General features: G+C 41.4%; 1 protein-coding gene across 7 annotated transcripts in view; it reads left to right on the forward strand.

The window, feature by feature from the left end:
• Nucleotides 1-19677, forward strand: part of ATAD2B (ATPase family AAA domain containing 2B) — a 177561-nt gene that overhangs the window by 136573 nt on the left and 21311 nt on the right. For 6 of the 7 annotated variants that reach the window (XM_073335846.2, XM_078852053.1, XM_078852055.1 and 3 more), the window contains one exon: nt 5216-5353. The exons of the other annotated variant lie outside the window; for it this stretch is intronic. In XM_073335846.2, coding sequence (XP_073191947.1) covers nt 5216-5353 — 138 coding nt within the window. The remainder of the gene's footprint in view (nt 1-5215; nt 5354-19677) is intronic. 7 annotated transcript variants of the gene reach the window in all.

The raw sequence follows: 19677 nt of genomic DNA on the forward strand, positions 1-19677 counted from the left end.
CCAAAAGTAGCCTGAGGGAGATGTCTGGCATGGAAAATTCTAGTTGTAACGGTTTTAGTATGGCAAAGTTATAAACAATTGAAAAGGGTCTTATAATGGGAAGTGTTCAGTAACCTTAACTTAAAGACAGTGTTACCAACTCTACCTGTAAATAGACTGTAGGGGTGATCTAAGAAATTAAAGACAAGTAAACATTACAGGTGGAGCTGATAAATAGATCAAAATGATAATTAAAAATTGAGTAATAAAACATGTAAAAGATCACAGTATGATAGGATCCAACCAGCATGATTTCAATAAAGGAAAATCATGCCTTGCTAATCTGCTAGTATTCTTTGACTGTGTCAGTAAAGTAATGGTTGACTTAATTTAGACTTCCAAAACGTCTAGGGCCCTTGCAATATACTACTGAATTGGGCAGTCATGATGTTGGAGGCAAATTATTATAGTGGATCAAAAAGAGAGAGAGAAGTCTGAGTAGGAGTTAAAGGTTAATTTTCATTATGGCAAAAAACAATGTGCAGCAACTTTCTGTACAAGAACCGTTGTTGTTTGATGTATTTTTAATAAGCTGGATAAGGGGCAAACATTTACAGATGGAACAAAATTTTTAGTCAAGTCCCATGAGGACTGAGAGAAACTCTAGAAGGTCTGTAAGCTGGGTGAATTGGCAACATGATGGTTGATGCAATTCATTGTTCTTTGACTGGTGCCCCTGTCGGTGCTCCACGGTACGTGCACTTGTGTCCCTGCGCTGCCAGAGAACTTCGGTAGCCGTGTCCATTCAGCCCGCACATGTTCCCTTCCCCTCCCCCCCTTGTGCTCTGCCATGAGGCTAACCAATGCGTGCTGGCGAACCCTCCATTAGTTCCTTCTCAACCACACCTGACTAGACACGGAGCTGTTAGCAGTCCGTTCATCTGATCTTTCTCTTTCTCTTAGCACTTCAATAGTTAGTTAATCCCCTTCTTAGTTGTAGAGCTTCCTTTATTTTCTTTCTTTTGGGGGGGGAGGGGACTTTTTATTTTCCCCCTGTGTCTGGGGTTGCCCTAGCATGGGGTATGCCTGGTTCACCAGACTTTGAGGTGTGTCTCATGCAAGGAAGTTATCCCTATAACGGATAAACATTCCTGCTGCATCCATTGCCATGGGGAAAGCCACATTTCCCAAAAGCGGGTTCTCTGCCAACATCTCAAGTCAATATCTTGGAAAGACAGAGAACTGAGACTAAAACTCCTTCTCATGGAGGTAGCTCTTCAGCCTTCCCCGGACCCAAGCCAGGAGTCACCCAAATGGTGCAAATCTTCCCCTCTTCCCCACAGCCCTCAACATTTATAGACTATGGGTTTAAGAAAACAGTTGCAGACCCCTCATGTAAGTCTTCAAACAAAGAGGGCCATGAGCTCCCTGAGTGAGCCCTGAGCTAGCTGAAAAAGGTCACTGTCTTGTTTGGTATCATCGATACTGTCAGTACGGAGAAGTCTAAACATGTCTAAACATTACCCATAGCTAATGAAGGTCTGAAGCAGCAGGTACGATTGCTGCAGCTAAGGACCTGATGGGCATATGCACAAAGCAACAGTAATGGCAGATAAAAGCAGAAACAGAGACAGTACCACCGCTAAGATGCTGCTGCTGGTATGAGTGTTACCGTTAGCAACACCAAGAATGAGCCATCCAGCCTCTAAGCACTCGGTACGGCCCAGATCACCGATCCCTTCATTGCTGCTGGCCCACCGGCAAGCACCATCGGCACCAAGTAGGTCGGCACTTCAGGAATTTAGACACTCTAGAGACCTCATGGTATCTGACATACCAAAGTTTCCCTTGCTCTGTACCAGTGCTAAGTTTACTTTGGACGCTGGACTCTCCACCAGTACCATGTCATGCACCTCCAATGGTGACTCGGAATAGCGAACAGGAGGAGGTTGTTTCCTGTCACTCCTCCCATGTTCCTAATAATGCCCATTACCAACCTGTTTGCTCCTCAACCAACATGGTATGGCCAACAATAAGCGCCACTACCGGAACCCCTTCCACCGCCCCAGTGGCCCTACTGGGATCCCTGGGTGACATACAGACTCCACACCTCACGAGCATCTAGTGTGGCCCACCATAAGCCTTTTGAGACTCTCTTCCTCAGCTGTGGTATTCAGAGTCTCTGAACGTCCAGAGGAGATCCTGGAGGGAACAGGAGGATGGATTCAAGGAGAACCAACATCTCTTCCTCCTCTCCAGAGAAAGCAGTGATGCCCCCTCTGCCATCCCTAGCAGATGACTTTAGGCTATTTCAAGAGCTAGCTAAAAGGGTGGCAGACACATTGCAGGTACCTCTTGAGAAGATAAGAACCTATCGGAAAATCCTGGATATCTTGCACTCCTCTTCTTCCAGAATAGCCCTCCCCATCAATGCGGCCCTTCTGGACCCAGATAAACTTATATGGCGAACCTCGGCATCAGTCATGCTTATCTGCACACAGGCATATCTTGATGCTTCAGCTGCCATTCCAGAGGTCATGCGTCCATCCTGCTGACAGGTTCTACTTGGTAACAGTCCAAAGCAGTGCAGACCAACGCATGTTCATTTTCATCATCTGACTCAGATGCCACCAGCAGAAGGTTGATTTTCTTTTTTGGTGGTTTGGGTTCTGTAGTTTCAGCATCAGGGTGTTGCTCTTTTAAGGCTTCTGAAAGCATGCTCCACACCTCATCCCTCTCAGATTTTGGAAGGCACTTCAGATTCTTAAATCTTGGGTCAAGTTCTTTAGCTATCTTTAGAAATTTCACATTTGCATCTTTTTTTCATTTTGTCAAATCTGAAGTGAAAGTTTTCTTAAAACAAACATGTGTTGGGTCATCATCTGAGACTGCTATAATATAAAATATATGGCAGAATGCGGGTAAAACAGAACAGGGGACATACAGCTCTCCCCAAAGCATGAAGAGGCACATGAATCTTTAGTGCATCTGGCATGTAAATATCTTGCGACTCCAGCTACAAAAGTGCAAACACTTGTTCTCCCTTTCAGGTGACATTGTAATTAAGAAGTGGGCAGCATTATCTCCTGTATGTAAACAAACTTGTTTCTTTTAGCAATTGGCTTAACAAGAAGTAGGACTAAGTGAACTTGTAGGCTCTAAAATTTTACATTTAGTTTTTGAGTGAAGTTATATAACAAAAAAACCTATATTTGTAAATTGCACTTTCATGATAGATTGCGCTACAGTACTTGTGTGAGGTGAAATGAAAAATACTATTGTTTTTTTTACAGTGTGTATACTTCTAATCAAAAATAAATATAAAATGAGCAATGTACACTTTGTATTCTGTGTTGTAATTGAAATCGATATATTTGAAAATGTAGAAAAACATCCAAAATATTTAATGAATTTCAATTGGTATTCTATTAACAGTGTGATTAATTGTGATTGATTTTTTTAATCTCCATTAATTTTTTTGAGTTAATCGCGTGAGTTGACTGTGATTAATTGACAGCCCTAGTTTTGGGCCATTGTTAGTGAGGGACAACTGGTGGCCAATACAGCATTCCAGTCAGCGTTTTTTGAAGCTGACGCTGCAGCCCGGTCTAATCTCTACAGCAAAGGTTATGTGGCGAGCATCCTGGTTGCACCTGTCTGGCTTCCCTAAGGAAGTACACACTATAGTAGAGGACCTCCCCTTGGAAGGCACCAAATTGTTTGCCGAGAAGACTGACACATTCCTCCATATGCCTAAAGACTACAGGGCCACTCTCTGGTCATTAAGGATTTATACACCTGGACAAAAAAGAAAATGTAGTCCGCAACCTCAGCATAAATCCCATGCACCACATTTCCCCATGCAACACTGTTATGAGCCTCCAAGGTAAAAATGCAGATTTTCCAAATGTAAACCGTCAGGCCCACAGTCTTCCTCTTCACAATCACTTACCTCAAAACATCAGTTTTGACATCTTGGTTGAGGTGCCGACAGACCACTCCCCTCAGTCAACTGCTGCTGACCAGCCCTTCACACCTATTTGGGTACCTCCTTGCTTCATTCCACAACTGGTAAAGAACAATATCTGACCAATGGGTTCTGGAAATTGTCCACAATAGGTACTCCATCCACTTCACCTCCTCCCACCCACTCCCAGCACCCTTCTCCATCTCTGTTCAGGGACTCTTTTCCTGAGAGTTTATTATGACAAGAAATAGATCACCTTCACTGTCTAGGAGCCATAGAGCCTGTACCTCAACACCGAGGTGGCAAAGATTTCTACTCTCGTTATTTCCTGATACTCAAGAAGGGAGTTGGAGACCCATACTGGACCTCAGAGGACTGAACAAATTTGTCAAGGCTCAGAAATTCAGGATGGTCACAGTAGCAGTGATTATTTCATCTTTGGAACGGGGAGATTGGTTTTCGGCCCTCCATCTGCATGATGCCTATTTCCACATATCAATCCTACTTTCTCACAGACAATTTCTCAGATTTATCCCAGGCCAGGACCATTAACCAATACAGAGTATTCCTCTTTGGCCTCTCATCATCTCTGAGAGTGTTCTCCAAGGTCCTCTCCGTAACGGCGGCTCACCTAGTCTCCCAGCGGATTATGATCTACCCCTACCTGAATGCTCGTTTCCTCAGAGCCCGCTCCTTCAGCAAGGCCTGCCAGGTTACTTAAACTTCTGTAGACTTGTCTTTGGAACCGGATCTACAGATCAACGTCCAAAAATAGATGTTCACCCTTGTACAGCTGTTCGTAGAAACCTTTTGTCAGCCTAGTCAGGCTCTTTAGTACTACATTTAGGTCCCTTGTTGGAGTAGGATGTCTGGGTTGGGGGAAAAGGTTTACTATACCCCTGAGGAATCTATTTGTGGTTGGGTGGGAGAGCACTGAGTACCCTGATATTCTGTGATTCTATGGGTGAACTCCTCCCGTTGGTGTAGGCAGTGTCTACACTGAAGTGCTACACGACTGTGTTGCTGCAGCGGTTCAAATGCAGATAAGCCTGAAGCCATCAGATTTGACAGTTTTTAAGACTTTATGTCCAATACATTCTATTGTCTGCTAAAAACAAATATTGTTCATTTAAATCTTGGTTTAGCGATGTCCATCTAAATATGTTAATTGCTTTGTTTTTAATGCAATGTTATGTTCTAGGCTTCTTTTTGTGTTTGGTATATACTGCTCAGATTATTTAAATAGGTATGCATATCTTTTATGTGCAGGCTTATCAGTAACAACAGAGCAAATAAATCCTCATGGTTCCAGTGTACGGAAAACAGAAACTAGAGTTGAAGAGGCATTTCGGAACAAACAAAAAAATGCAATAGCGGTTTGGCATAACTCTGCAAATAAATGTGCATGTGAGTACTTCAGATCACATTGTATCAAAGCGAGAGCACTAGCCCAGAGAGCAATGACCAGGGATTTGATATACACCTAGAAAAGGACTATTATTTCTGTAAAATACCTGTTTTAGTTAGTGATTTCTTTTATTTCCCCTGTAGAAATAGCTCTTGTGTCTTTAAGAGGCATCCATTTTCCAACGTCATTAAATCTCTGCTTAGGCAACCATTGAAAGGAAGTGGAAAGCAGGATTTCAAACTGTTTTTGCAATGCAAAAAATACAAGTATTGCAATAGCTTTAAAATATTTTTTTCAGTGTAAAATAATTCTAACCCCAGAAAAAGATAATTTTTTATTCATCTTAAGAAGGTTTTCAATTTACGATCTTTGTGTTTCACATTTGTACATAATTAAATATTTCCTGTATTAAATGGTCTATAAGGCAGTTTTTTATGGTAGAAATTAGGCTTTAATTTGCTTGCAGGAATCCAGTTGTGAGCAACTAAAGTGTCCAGTGCTGAAAGCTGATGGGCACCCTCAACTTACCTCATTTAAATAAATGGAAGATGAGGTTGTCCAGCACCTTGCAGAATCAGGACATCAATTCTAAAGTACAAAAGTATCTTGTATTATGTTTGGTATGCTGTATAGGTTTTCTGAATGTGGTTTAGGTAATAATAGGGACTAACAACTATTCTTGAGACGTTTACTGATAAACATAATTAAATGAGCTGCAGTGAGCTTGCTTATAAAATTGTACTATGTGAGCTTATTTGACCAACCAGAACAAGGGGGCATATCAGAGGTAATGTGTGGGGGCAATTCACTGAGACTAGTGAATGAGCTTCCAGTTGAAACTGTGGGGTCAGTTATAAATATTTAAGCAAAAACTGGATAACTTCTTAGGGAAGTTCACATAGATCGAAGCGGGAAATTTTTTCTCTGATCTTTCCTTTTTCTCCAGTGTACTTTTTGGGGGGAAGGGGCTGTGTGTATGCATCCGTCTGTGCATGAGTGTTGGTCCTAGGATATGAGACGCACAAGGTATGGTAACATCTTTTATTGGACCAACATCTGTTGATGGAAGAGATAAGCTTGAAGAAGAGATCTCTGTAGCTTGAAAGCTGGTCTCTTCTACCAATAGAAGTTGGTCCAGTAAAAGATATTATTCCCTCACCTGCTTTGTGTTTTTGGCATGATAATGATGCTACCTTCCTGGCACCAAAAAATGTTTTGGAAATATATAGGATAGATTTGGCATCAAATAATTCCAGTCTGTGGCCTGTATTTGTGGCATTGTTTCTTGCCCAGTCCTTCAGTTCCTATGCTTAAGGAATTAAATAATCAGCAATATGAAGTAACTGTTTGTCTGAGATGTTCTAAAATAGTGGAAGCAGAAGTTTGCTTTCTGTGTTCTCATTTTGCCACATGAATAAAGAAAAATGTGGACGCTTCACATAAAAATAGAGGTAGAAAAGAAGGTGGTCCATGATTGCTTGCACTCATTATGTGCCCTAAATCAGATTGCCACACTGTGGTCCATAGAGTGCTTCCTGGTGGTCTTTGAGGTGCTGTGCTGCTGGTTCCTTCCTTCATTTCCAGCCAGGACTCTTGTGGAAAGGAGGGTCAGTGCCACTAGTCACTATTGTATTAAAAAAACTTGCTGCTTCCTTCCTCTCTCTTCCTGACCCTCTATAGGTGATGCGCTGGCCGTTGCCTCAGGGGTACAGCGAGGAGCCATCAATGGAAGGAACTGCCAGCTTCTCCAATATATAAGTGCAAACTGAGCTAGTGTCAAGGCACTGTCCTCAGGAAGATCTGGAACTATGGAGAGTGGGAGAGAAGAAAACTACAGGGCTGGCTGAGATTTGGGAGCAGGCAGGAGGCAGTCAGTAACCTAGGTGGTAAGAAGGGAGCTGTGTTAGGCTGCTGCAAGGCTGGGGTGAGGTATCTGGGAACTAGAGGAAGAAATGGAGAATTAAATGAATAGCCAGGATGGACCACCAGTATCTTGGGGAAGAGGGTCAAGGAGGTGGAGGCACAGGATCTGGAGACTAGGGAGAAAGAACTGTGGGGCTTGGGGCCCAGAACAAGCATGAGAAAGAAGTTGGAAGCAGGGAAGGGAGTGAGGGGACGGCCTCAAGCAAAGGAAGAGCAGGACTAAGCGAGGAAGAAGGGAGCTTGAATGGCAGCAGATTGTGGGGCAGGACTGATTTTGTGAGATGGTGGTAAAACAGATTGCAGAAGATAATCTTAGAATCATAGAAACGTAGAACTGGAAGGGACCTTGATAGGTCATCTAGTCTAATCCTCTACACTGAAGCAGGACTAAGTATCATCTAGAAGATTATTTTGTTTATAGAAAAGCAAAAAGGAAATCCTTTGGAAGAGAGATTAAAACTGAAGTACCTTCTACAGATTTCTGGTGACTGTCATAATGTGTGGATAGTTTGTGTGTGATTGGTTTGGAAAGGACTGATTCTGAATGGAGGGGGAATATTTTAGAGCCAGAGTAGGATGTTTTGTGATTTACAGGTCAGTGAAATTCGGAGGGGATGAGGTAGTCTTTGCTATCAAAAAAATATGGCAACATTTGACTTAGAAACTTAATAGTAATATCAGAAAATGATTGATATAGTTTGATTATATGGGACTAAAACTGTTCTTTATAGTTAACATTTCTGAAACAGACTTCCATTTTTTTCTTTAAGGCTGAAACTAAATTCAATTTTTCCTTATAAATGATGTTGATCTAGCTTTGATGTAGTCTTTTTGTATGCAATTGCAGCATCTTCCTGATCAATTTTCTCTTCCAGGAGATTTGTTTATAACATTTAGAGAATAGTTGCCAAAAATTGGGGTAAGTCATATGAAACATAATAATAATAAACCCTTTTATAAAGAAAGCTGTTGCGCATCTTCTCCTTGGGAACCATACTGGAGAAGAGACTTTTTTTTTCCCCCTCAGATATTTCAGTGGCTTTGCAAAATTGTAAAAAAAAAGAATGATTCTTTATGCAAAACTACTATTAAAACAAGTTTAGCAAAGAGTTGCAGTTACATTTTATCAAATAAAGATTTATGGTCAAGAATAACCAAGACTAGTGCATTTTTTTATATCACAAAGTCCTATCATTTGGATTTCACCTATTTACTACTTTGTGAAATTGGTGCCCTACTTCTAATTTTAATGTTAGTAATGTATTTTGGAATGCTTGTTTATCACTGATTAAAGCTCAAGGTCTCTCTCTATACCAGTGCAATTGTGTTTCTCAGGGTTAAATGACATGGTGAAAAAGGCAGTTGAGCTGCTTCTAGATTGTGACTTCCACTTTTACTACCATTGGTTGAAGCTATGTCACATTGTAGACGACCTAAAAGGGTTATCCTAATAGGAACTGATGAAAATTCATCCCTGAAAATACCAACTGATTGATACCTTCAGCTTGGCTCAGTTTAGCCTATTCTTTATTATGAACTACATTCTCTTCTGATATGTTGTTATCCACTGAAGTAAATGAAGTTATTCTGGATTTATACCAAGAGCTAAATTTGACCATATGCTTCTGATTGTGTTTGCTACTTCTCTTGTGCCTCACTATCCATATTGTGAAGTTCAGTGTTGGCATTTTCATAATATCCTTGGCATACTGTTTTCACACTTTGAGTTGATAGTTAATTCTACTTCATGTTACCTTGAAAACATGGATCATTCTTACAGTCAGGCCTCTGAGATATTTTTCTTTTTTACTGTCAGTCAGATTTCTTAAGCAATAATTTAAGTGCGGGGTAGACTTTTCATTTTTGTGCGTAAAATATTTGTGTAGGGTCAGAATCTTCTTTTACTGGTACTTTTGAGGGGTATATCTTGCCTTTTCTTTGGTATTAAGTTCTGCATCATTTTCCAAAGCTGTTAGAGCTCTGCTGTCTATACAGACAAAACCCAGTGTTTACTAAATATATAAAAGAAATTGGTAGAGATTGCAATTATAAAATGAAGCTATAGCAATTCTGAGGTCCTGGCGAGCAAATAGGCCATGTAGTGTCGGATTAAAATTAATTTAAAATAAATACCAAAAATATAAAATCCCAACACAGTTTGTTATCGCTAGTTCAGTTACACTGGTGGCTGTCCTAGGTAGGGTGCCCAGATAGCAAGTGTAAAAATCAGAGAAGGGGGTGGTGGAGGGTAATAGCCCCTAAAATCGGGACTGTCCCTATAAAATTAGGACATCTGGTCACCCTAGTCCTAGGCTTTGGCAGCTTTCAATGTTTTTACAATTATGTACACTAAATCTGGTAGTACCACTGGGGAATATTTGCTAAAAATAGCTTTGTGTACGCCCCACGTACCCTGGCAAAATAGGGAACCTATAATTCATCAGATCCACCAGTGATAGCAATAAGGAAAGATGTAGTGTAGACAGGGCTCAGGGGTGGACTCAGGGGTGTTTTACCACCATGGCATCTAAGTTTGCCCTATGTGGAGGTGACACTGATGTAACTTGCATGTAAGTTTTGTGGGAACACACCAGTGACGTGAATGAAGGGTGAGTGGGGTTTACAGTGGTATGACATGAGTGACAGAGGGGCGTGTGTGTGTGAGAGAGAGAGAGAGAGAGAAGTGGATGAGACAGTGCTGGTGGTGTGTCTTGTCCCGGGTAGCTGGTAAATTAGTCATTGCTGAAGCAGTTTAAAATATACGTTTTGGAGGCTACAACAGCTAGAAGTGCCCCTTTAACTATTGCAAAGTTGCTGTAATAAAACTTAGTTCATATTGCTGTGTCGTGCCAGTAGATGGAGCGTGTAGCACGTTATTTTGCTGTCTCACAGTCAGATGCTTCAGTGTTACATCCAGATGGTCCCTGTGGGGAAGATTTGCTTTTTTTGCTGTATTCAATAGTACTGTATTAAATTGGTGGAGTGGACTGACCAAGTGCTGTTCTGCTTGCATAGGAACCTGCACAACTTGTTATGTGGAGTGAGAGGTGCTCCAAATGTCTCATCTGTGTTTGACAATTGCAGAAAGGAGAATTCTTGTAGATTTATTTTAAAGCTAGTGAAGTATTAAAAATAGAATTAAATTCCAAACTTCAAATTAAAATTTATTTTACAGCAAGTAAAAATAATAGGAGAAACATATTACTGACTTTATCCTACTAGAGTAAGCCAGACTGTCTGTGAAGCTGTCTGTTGCTGAGACCAACCAAGGAAATGACCGGGGGGGGGGCGGGGGGAGACATACTTCCTGAATAAAACCAATGTTTAGTGTATTTAAGTAAAAGCTGTGGCTTAGGATAGATTAGTCTTCACCAGTATTTGCAAATGACCTAAGTTTTGATGCCTGTTAACCCTCTGGTGGAAGGATAAAGAAAGCTCTGCTACTTTTTGGGGGGGATGGTGACAATTTTTCTATAGCAATGTTAAAAAGAAAAAAATTCTCTTTCCATTACTCATCCTCTTTTTTCATTCTCACTCCCTCCACGCAAATTCCATTTATTCAGTTTCCTTTCCCTTCTCTTTGAGATGACTTCTGAATGCTTAGCAGATGTTAACTAATATTGACTAGCGACTCTAAAACAAGTGAGAGATCCTGAGGGAGGAGCGGAAACACTGGCTGCCTAATATTTTTTGACAATTTTAACCAGTTTCTGCATTTGTGACCAAAATCTGCACTGTTTATTCTGGAATTTCAGCACCTGTGTCTGATGGCATTTTAACTGTCACCTAGAACTGAAGGGTTAAGATGACTGACACTGATTTAAATGCTGGTAGCTGCTGATGCCTTGTCAGGCTAGTGTTTCAAGTGTTGCTGCTTCTGATGGAACTGCAGTGATGATAACATAACAAAGGTAAAAAAAAATTGTGGGCAAGAAGTGTAGACCCAGCCATACAGGCCTCTGCTATATTGCTTCATTTCAAATAATAGATGATGCAGCCTTTTAAGAGGGTGGTTTAGTTGACAAGCCTCCTGAACTTTAAAGGAAACTTTTTAAAACATTAAAAAAATTGTCATCTTCAAAGTGAGTTACACACACTAATTAATCCTCAGAACAATCTTATAATGAGGTAAAGGGAAGTATTATTGACATTGAGTGTTTGAGCGGTGGCTGCAGATGGAGTTACTACCTGAAATTAGAACTCAGGAGTCCCTGTTTTTCTAGCCTGAGGTCAGACAACTACTGTAGATCACGACTATACCATACATAGTTTTGTATTAGGAACATACAAGAATTGCCATGCTGGATCAGAGCAGTGTTCCATTTAAAGCAATTTCATGTCTCTGACATGAGCTAGAAACAGATGTTTCACAGGAAGGTGCAAGAAATCCCACAGTTCACAATCATATATTGCTGATTTTTGAGGCAAACTTCTTAACTATTTTAGTTAATGCCTTTCTAAGACTTTAAAAATTAGGCTTTTATAGCTTCTAATTTAAAAAAAAAGAAAAAATCCTATGTAACGAAACTATGGAAGTTTTTGTTACTCTTGACTCTCTAGTTGCTTTTTTAATCCCATTAAACTCTTGTTCTCAATATCCGGTAGCAGTAAGTCCCATAGGCTAATTATGGATTGCGTAAAAATAATGTTTTGTTCTTTTTAAATATGCTGCCTTTCAGTTAAATTGAATCTTTTTGTTTTGTGTTATGATAGAGCCAGTGGGAGCTCCTGAATGACTTTTTCTGTATTTTTTTCTTTTGTACACTTCTCTCTCAACACACTTCATATTTGTCTCATCCCTAACTCAAATAATTCCAACGTGTTCAGCCTCTCTTTGTATGAGAAGTCTTCATATGTCTGTAAACATTCTGATCACCAGCCATGTTACATTTACGTCAGGCCCGCAAGGGGACTACTGAGGAAAAGCCTTTTCTCTTGCAAATGAGTTTTTCTGAGTTCACAAGGTTTATACTCAAATCATCAATTTGACCATGAACACTGCAGGTATTAGTACAAGAAGACGGTAAACAAAGTATGTGATGATTATGCATTAGATTGTGTAAAGTATTGGGCTAAAGGTTGCTGTACATTGTTACAGAATGTTTTTTGACTTTCTACCTGTAGTTTTGTTTTCCACCTTTTTCTTTTGTGTGCTTTATTTTCTGAGCCATGTTCTTTGGTTCTGTGTTTCATTAATTTTAATTTCTCCTTTTGACATAGAAACCAATCTTGCAATGAAAAGACTTCACAACATTCTCTTCTGGCCAATGATGTGAAACATCTGTCTGGATTTTTTAAATAAACTTAAAGTAAAAGGCTGTACTTAAGTTAATACTTCTGGAATGGCATATGACCTACGGAGCTTTGCAGTTGTTCATAATTACCTCACTTTATTGTTACATGAAGGGTGGTAGTCAGTGGGCCTGAAGAGCCAACTGAATTGGCCAGTCATGTCAACACCTGTAATAGCTACCACTTATATAGATGCTCAACAGGGGTACAAAGGCTCTGGACCATATAGATTGACTGTATATAGCTGGACTCCACAGATGAAGTTAATCTGTTTTCATTTTCTTTTAATTGGCATAATTTTTCTTTTTAATTTTTGTGTGTCTGCCCTATCCCAAAATTAACTATTGTAATGCTATATAATGATTGGAATGGGAGAAGGTTTATGCTAAATGATGAAAGGATTACATATTCGTGTCTCCCTTCTTGAGTAAGAGAAGTCAGGTTCATCTTTTGAATGCTTGTCCATATATATATTCCTCTTTTGGTCAGTATGCCCCCTGTGTACTCAAGTTCAGATTGTTTTGGCCAGCATTGTTCATTGGGGTTGCACCTGTGCACTGAATGTCCTTGTGTCTCCCACCCAAGAGCATATAGGGTTTGGGCTATCCCCAGCCGTTCCTCAGTTGCTTATCACTGCTTGCCTGTGGCTACGAGTTGGAACTTGCAGTGTCCAAGCTTCTTGCCCACTGTGGAGTCTGTCAATTATATTGTAAATAGATAGGTACTTAGCCATTAGGAGTAACCTTTGATATCTAAGAAGAAGAAGAAACTTTTTCTTCTTTGTCTGAAATTTTACCAGGACCGGGGCCAGTCATGATGGAACACAAATCTCCGGCTTTAGAACTGCCCTTTACTCGAGACACTAATGCCTCTTAGAAATGGGTACGCAAAATGCTTATTGTGTCTCAGTGATGTGCCATTTGTAAATTGTTCTTAGAGAACTGAAGGCTAGAGTCTCACCTGAAGTTGCTCTTTTTGAAGAGGCCAGTGCATTCCTCTTCAGACCCTGGATGAAAATCCTGAGCACTCATCCTCAAAAATTATTCCCGCTGGCTTGTCTGCATATGCAGATCATTAGTACTTCAGAAATTACTTGGTTCCAACCTCTTGTCACTGAGGCCCCGGTACCAACACTTTCTGTTCACCCGCCTACAATACTGGCGTACTCCATATTGAAATCCTACACTGTGTTGAGACCTTATAGTTTTTTCAGACTCACTGATACTATTGGTAGTAAAGGATATCTCCTTCGGTGCTGAGCACGTCAGCGGTATTGAAGCAGACAATTTAAAAATAACCATGAGTGGTCAGTAAAAGATACCATTATTCAAGATACATTCATCAGGCGTGGTCAAACAGACATAGACCTGGAACACAATCAAAGAGAAAAAACTAGTCACAAGTTCTGTTCCAGAGCAGGGCAGAGTCAAGGATTTGCATCCAACACATTCCTGATCCCCTGGTTCCTGAGTCTAATATATGATTACCATCAGATTCCATTGTTCTAATCTTGATAGTTTTCAGAACACTCAGGCAGGACTCAACCAGAATGATCATGATAGCACTAGGCAAGCCAGGGTTGTTTAGTTCAAAATCTCCGTGAATCTCTCTGTTCAACCTCCAATCCAGTTGCCTCTTCACCCCAGTGTGGTATCCCAAAGACGCTGCAGATTCTCCGTTTGGGTCCACCTTTCCTGTACCTCATGGCATGGATGCTGTCTGCTTAAGATCTGTGGAGATGACCTGTTCATCTGAGCTACAGAATATTCTTATGTACTGTAAAGAGGACTCTATGAGGCTTGATTACTCTAAGTGGAAGAAATTTGCAGTCTAGGCACACCACCATCAGTTATCTCTTTGTCAGGCTCAGATTCTTGAAATATCAGAATACCTTCTATTGGTAAGAATCTCTGGACTATCTGTGAGCTCCTTAAGGGTCCATCTGCCAATTCAGGAATATTTGACCTCACACTCTACAGTAGCTAGGTTCATGAAGTGCCTTATCTAGCTATATTCGGGGTCTTCTCCTTGGGATCTCAACATTGTACTGACTGGTTGATGATGGGTCCAACTGTTGAGCTACTAGCTACATGTTCCCCGTTTAATTTATCCATCAAAGCAGCCTTTTTTGTAGCAAAGACATCTTCTAGAAGCTGAGGAGATACAAGCACTTGTTACAGGACTTCCATACATGGTATTTCATAAAGATAGGGTGCCCTTGAGACCTCACTTGAAGTTCCTGCCTAAGATAGTCTGTAATTTCCATCTCAATCAAATAATATATCTGCCTGTTTTCTTTCCCACATCCATGTTCCAACAAATACAAGGAGGAAGCTAAACTTCATAACTTAAATGTAATTAGGGCACCTTCCTTCTACCTGTCTAGACCATTTAGGATGTGCCCTAGATTGTTTGTATCTTATGGATATAGGGTGAAAGGACAGGTTATATCAACACAGACATTTTCTAGTGGATTTCTGAATGCATTAAGTTGTGCTATGAAATAGCCAATTTAGATCTACCATTGAGGGTTACAGTCCACTCCGTGAGAGTTCAAGCAGCCCTTGTAGCATTTTTGAGAAAAGTTTTAATAGTAGAGATATGTAGGGCAGTTACCTGGAGTTCAGAGTATACATTTATCTAACATTATTCCATAGTAACAACATCAATATCTGATGTACACATTGGCAGGACTGTCGTACAATCATTGTTCGGCCAGACTCTTAGGTCACTGCTTGTGAGTTACCAACAATGGAATATATAAATATATATGGACAAGCACTCAAAGATATGGTTACTTACCTTACAGTGAATGTGTTTCTTCTAGATTTGTTGTCCATAGAGATTCAATGACCTGCCCTCATTTCCCACTACTATGGAATCTTGTAACACCTGGATTTTGTGTTGGTGAAGTAACTAAGGGACAGTTGATTTTCCCAATCTACATCTTGCTACATTTCAGTGATGCATGATGTTGTTCTTAGTGTGTATAGTGTATTTGTAAAGGTGCTGTGTAAGCGTAAGCTATTATATTTCTACAGATCATCTTTGTAGGACCTTAAGGTCCATATATTTGTAATAAAAGCGAATATTTTTCCACACTAGGTTGTCTCCTGTACAATAAGTTGTCATCACACAAAGCTAATAGAATTTTTTTTCATATGTTATGTCTTGTCATGCATGTTGCCCATTCATTTCATTAGAAGTTTGTAGAATAAAATGGAAACACACATCTGTGAACTGAATGATGACTGAATTTTCTCTTGCATGAAACATAGACAAAAATAACCTTAATTGTTGGGTTGAGAACAATTTGTTAATAAAGCAGAGGCAAGACTCCGTGTGTGTGTGTGTATTGTAACACATGCACATGCATTAATATGAATATAATATATTTTATTTTAATCTTCAAAGTAATTTACCATCATCACCCACCCAGTGCACTTTTCTGGAGCTTTTTGAACTTCAGTATCAGTTTGAAGAATTTTGAATGAAAATTATGAGAACATCAAGCTTCTTCCTATGCATAAAAGGAAACAGTTTTTTTTTTAATAGGTGTGCAATTGTTTAGATACCCATTCCCTTGCTCACTTAGGTGGAGTAATTGGTGATGGAGAGAGTGGGGCTGATGGGTAGAATCATAGAAATGTAGCACTTCAAGGGACCTTGACAGGTCATCTATTCCAGTCCCTGGCACTGAGGCAGGACTAAGTAGTATCTGTATCATCCCTGTCAGGTGTTTGGAGGTTCTCAAGAATGGTTTCTCAAATCATGAAGATTTCACAACCTCCCTAGGTAATTTGTTTCTAACTGTAAGGGTAGTTAAACATTGGAAGTTTTTCATAATGTCAAACCTAAATCTCTCTTGTTGCAATTTAAGCCCATTACTTCTCCTGTTCTCAGTGGTTAAGGAGAACAATTTATCACCCTTTTCTTTATAACAGCCTTTTGTATACTTGAAGACTATTACCATGTCCCCCTTCAATCTTCTTTCTTAATCTTGAGGTGAGTGAGCTTGTTTGGTGGTTTGTTGTTTTTCTTTCTCTTTTGGGTTACTTAAAGTTACGGTGTCAGTCGGGATTCTGTGTTTAGGGACTGTTTGAGACTTTGTTCCCTTGATCATTTTTGATCAGCTTTAGTCAGCCTTGAGATCACTCTTCCCCGGTGTGACTGACGATGGGGTTGGGCTGACATAGGAGAGAAGGTTTTAAAAGCCAGAGGCTAAATGACCAAGAGGAACTAGCAAACAGGAGTTTGTTGGAGGGAGTCGCAATATAATTGCTGTGATTAGGAAAGGCCACATTGCCAGTGTCAATGCTGCTCCTGTCTCCTCCACCTGCACCTGTGTCCAGACAAAGACCTGGGCCATGGATGCCTCAGTCTACAAATCCACACCAGAATCTGGACAGTGGCCTGCATTTCACTTTTATAGAAAACCAAGCTGAGGAAATCGTCCAATGTGAAAGGTGCCTGTGGGTGAAATCTGTAAGGAAGCAGGTGGGGAGAGGTAGAGGAGGTGGTGGGTAGGCTGAAGAGCATCCATGCACACAAGGAATTCATTGAGAATATTCATATGGAGACTGCCAAGGCTGAGGAAACTATCTAGCTAGAGAAGACAGCTGTCTCATCACCGGGGTAGGAGGATATGGCTCTGTCACAGGGAGGACACTGGCTGCTGGTTACTTCAGGCAGCAGGCAGTGCTCCATCCCTGCTCCCAACCTACTTATCATAGTGATGAAAAACAGTTATTCTAACCTGGCAACAAGGGATGAGGAATTGCCTGCAAAGATGGAGGAGGAGAAGCTATTTAGAAAAGCTGGACGAGCACAAGTCCCTGGGGCTGGATGCGCTACATCCGAGAGTGCTAAAGGAGTTGGCGGATGTGATTGCAGAGCCGTTGGCCATTATCTTTGAAAACTCATGGCGATCTGGGGAAGTCCCGGACGACTGGAAAAAGGCTAATGTAGTGCCCATCTTTAAAAAAGGGAAGGAGGAGGATCCTGAGAACTACAGGCCAGTCAGCCTCACCTCAGTCCCTGGAAAAATCATGGAGCATGTTCTCAAGGAATCAATTCTGAAGCACTTAGAGGAGAGGAAAGTGATCAGGAACAGTCAGCATGGATTCACCAAGGGCAAGTCATGCCTGACTAATCTACTTGCTTTCTATGACGAGATAACTGGCTCTGTGGATGGGGGGAAAGCGGTGGACGTGTTCCTTGACTTTAGCAAAGCTTTTGACACGGTCTCCCACAGTATTCTTGCCAGCAAGTTAAAGAAGTATGGGCTGGATTAATGGATTATAAGGTGGATAGAAAGTTGGCTAGATTGTCGGGCTCAACGGGTCATGATCAATGGCTCCATGTCTAGTTGGCAGCTGGTATCAAGCGGAGTGCCCCAAGGGTCCGTCCTCAGGCCGGTTTTGTTCAGTATCTTCATAAATGATCTGGAGGATGGTGTGGATTGCACCCTCAGCAAGTTTGCAGATGACACTAAACTGGGAGGAGAGGTAGAAACACTGGAGGGTAGGGATAGGATACAGAGGGACCTGGACAAATTAGAGGATTGGGCCAAAAGAAATCTGATGAGGTTCAACAAGGACAAGTGCAGAATCCTGCACTTAGGAAGGAAGAATCCCATGCACCGCTACAGACTAGGGACCGAATGGCTAGGCAGCAGTTCTGCAGAAAAGGACATAGGGGTTACAGTGGACAAGAAGCTGGATATGAGTCAACAGTGTGTCCTTGTTGCCAAGAAGGCTAACGGCATTTTGGGAGGTATAAGTAGGAGCGTTGCCAGCAGATCGAGGGACGTAATTGTTTCCCTCTATTCGACATTGGTGAGGCCTCATCTGGAGTACTGTGTCCCGTTTTGGGCCCCACACTACAAGAAGGATGTGGAAAAATTGGAAAGCGTTCAGCAGAGGGCAACAAACATGATTAGGGGACTGGAACACATGACTTATGAGGAGAGGCTGAGGGAACTGGGATTGTTTAGTCTGCGGAAGAGAAGAATGAGGGGGGATTTGATAGCTGCTTTCAACTACCTGAAAGGGGGTTCCAAAAAGAGGATGGATCTAGACTGTTCTCAGTGGTAGCTGATGACAGAACAAGGAGTAATGGTCTCAAGTTGCAGTGGGGGAGGTTTAGGTTGGATATTAGGACAAACTTTTTCACTAGGAGGGTGGTGAAGCACTGGAATGCGTTACCTAGGGAGGTGGTGGAATCTCCTTCCTTTTGAAGTTTTTAAGGTCAGACTTGAGAAAGCCCTGGCTGGGATGATTTAGTTTGGGATTGGTCCTGCTTTGAGCAGGGAGTTGGACTAGATGACCTCCTGAGGTCCCTTCCAACCCTGATATTCTATGATTCTATGACTCTAAGCTGTGTACCCCCAAGGGGTCAGAGGCACCCTTCTGTCACCCTGACATGGCATCCCGGAAGGTATGCTGCCTGCCAGGGGCCCGTATCTGAGATGCTACAGAGGGATTGTCAAGAATCATTCAGCCCTCTGTCTACTACCCCATGGATCCACTTAGGCACTAATGATACTGCAAGGTATGTCCTGAGCAGATCAGAAGTGACTGTCAGGCTCCAGGTGTAAAGGTGAAGTAATTGGGGGTGCAGGTGATGTTCTGTTTGATCCTTCTGGTCACAGGTAGGGGTCCAGGCAGAGACTAATGCATCCTAGAGGTTAATGCGTGGCTGTTCAGATGGTGTCACCAGGAGGGCATTGGCTTCCTTGACCGTGGGGTGCTGTTCTGGGGGAAAAGGACTGTGGAGCAGAGATCGGGTTCACCTGCTGAGTAAGGGAAGAGTATCTTTGGATACAAACTGGCTAGTGAGGAGGAATGACTGGAATATTTGTATAGAAGGGTACAGCTTGCTCAGGAAGGACAGGCAAGGAAAAAAGGAAGGAGGTCTTACCTTGATGTTGAGATGGAAATTGGAGACAGATTTGTTGAAAGTCTTTGGGTAAGGATAAAAGGAGTAAAAAAACAAAGGTGATGTCATGGTAGGGGTCTATTATAGACCACCTAATGAGGAATAAGAGGTGGATGAGGCTTTTTTAAACAGGTAACAAAATCATATAAAGCATAGGTCTTGGGGGTGA

The sequence above is a fragment of the Lepidochelys kempii genome, chromosome 3, assembly GCF_965140285.1.
Source record: "Lepidochelys kempii isolate rLepKem1 chromosome 3, rLepKem1.hap1, whole genome shotgun sequence".
NCBI classification, from domain to species: Eukaryota; Metazoa; Chordata; order Testudines; family Cheloniidae; genus Lepidochelys; species Lepidochelys kempii.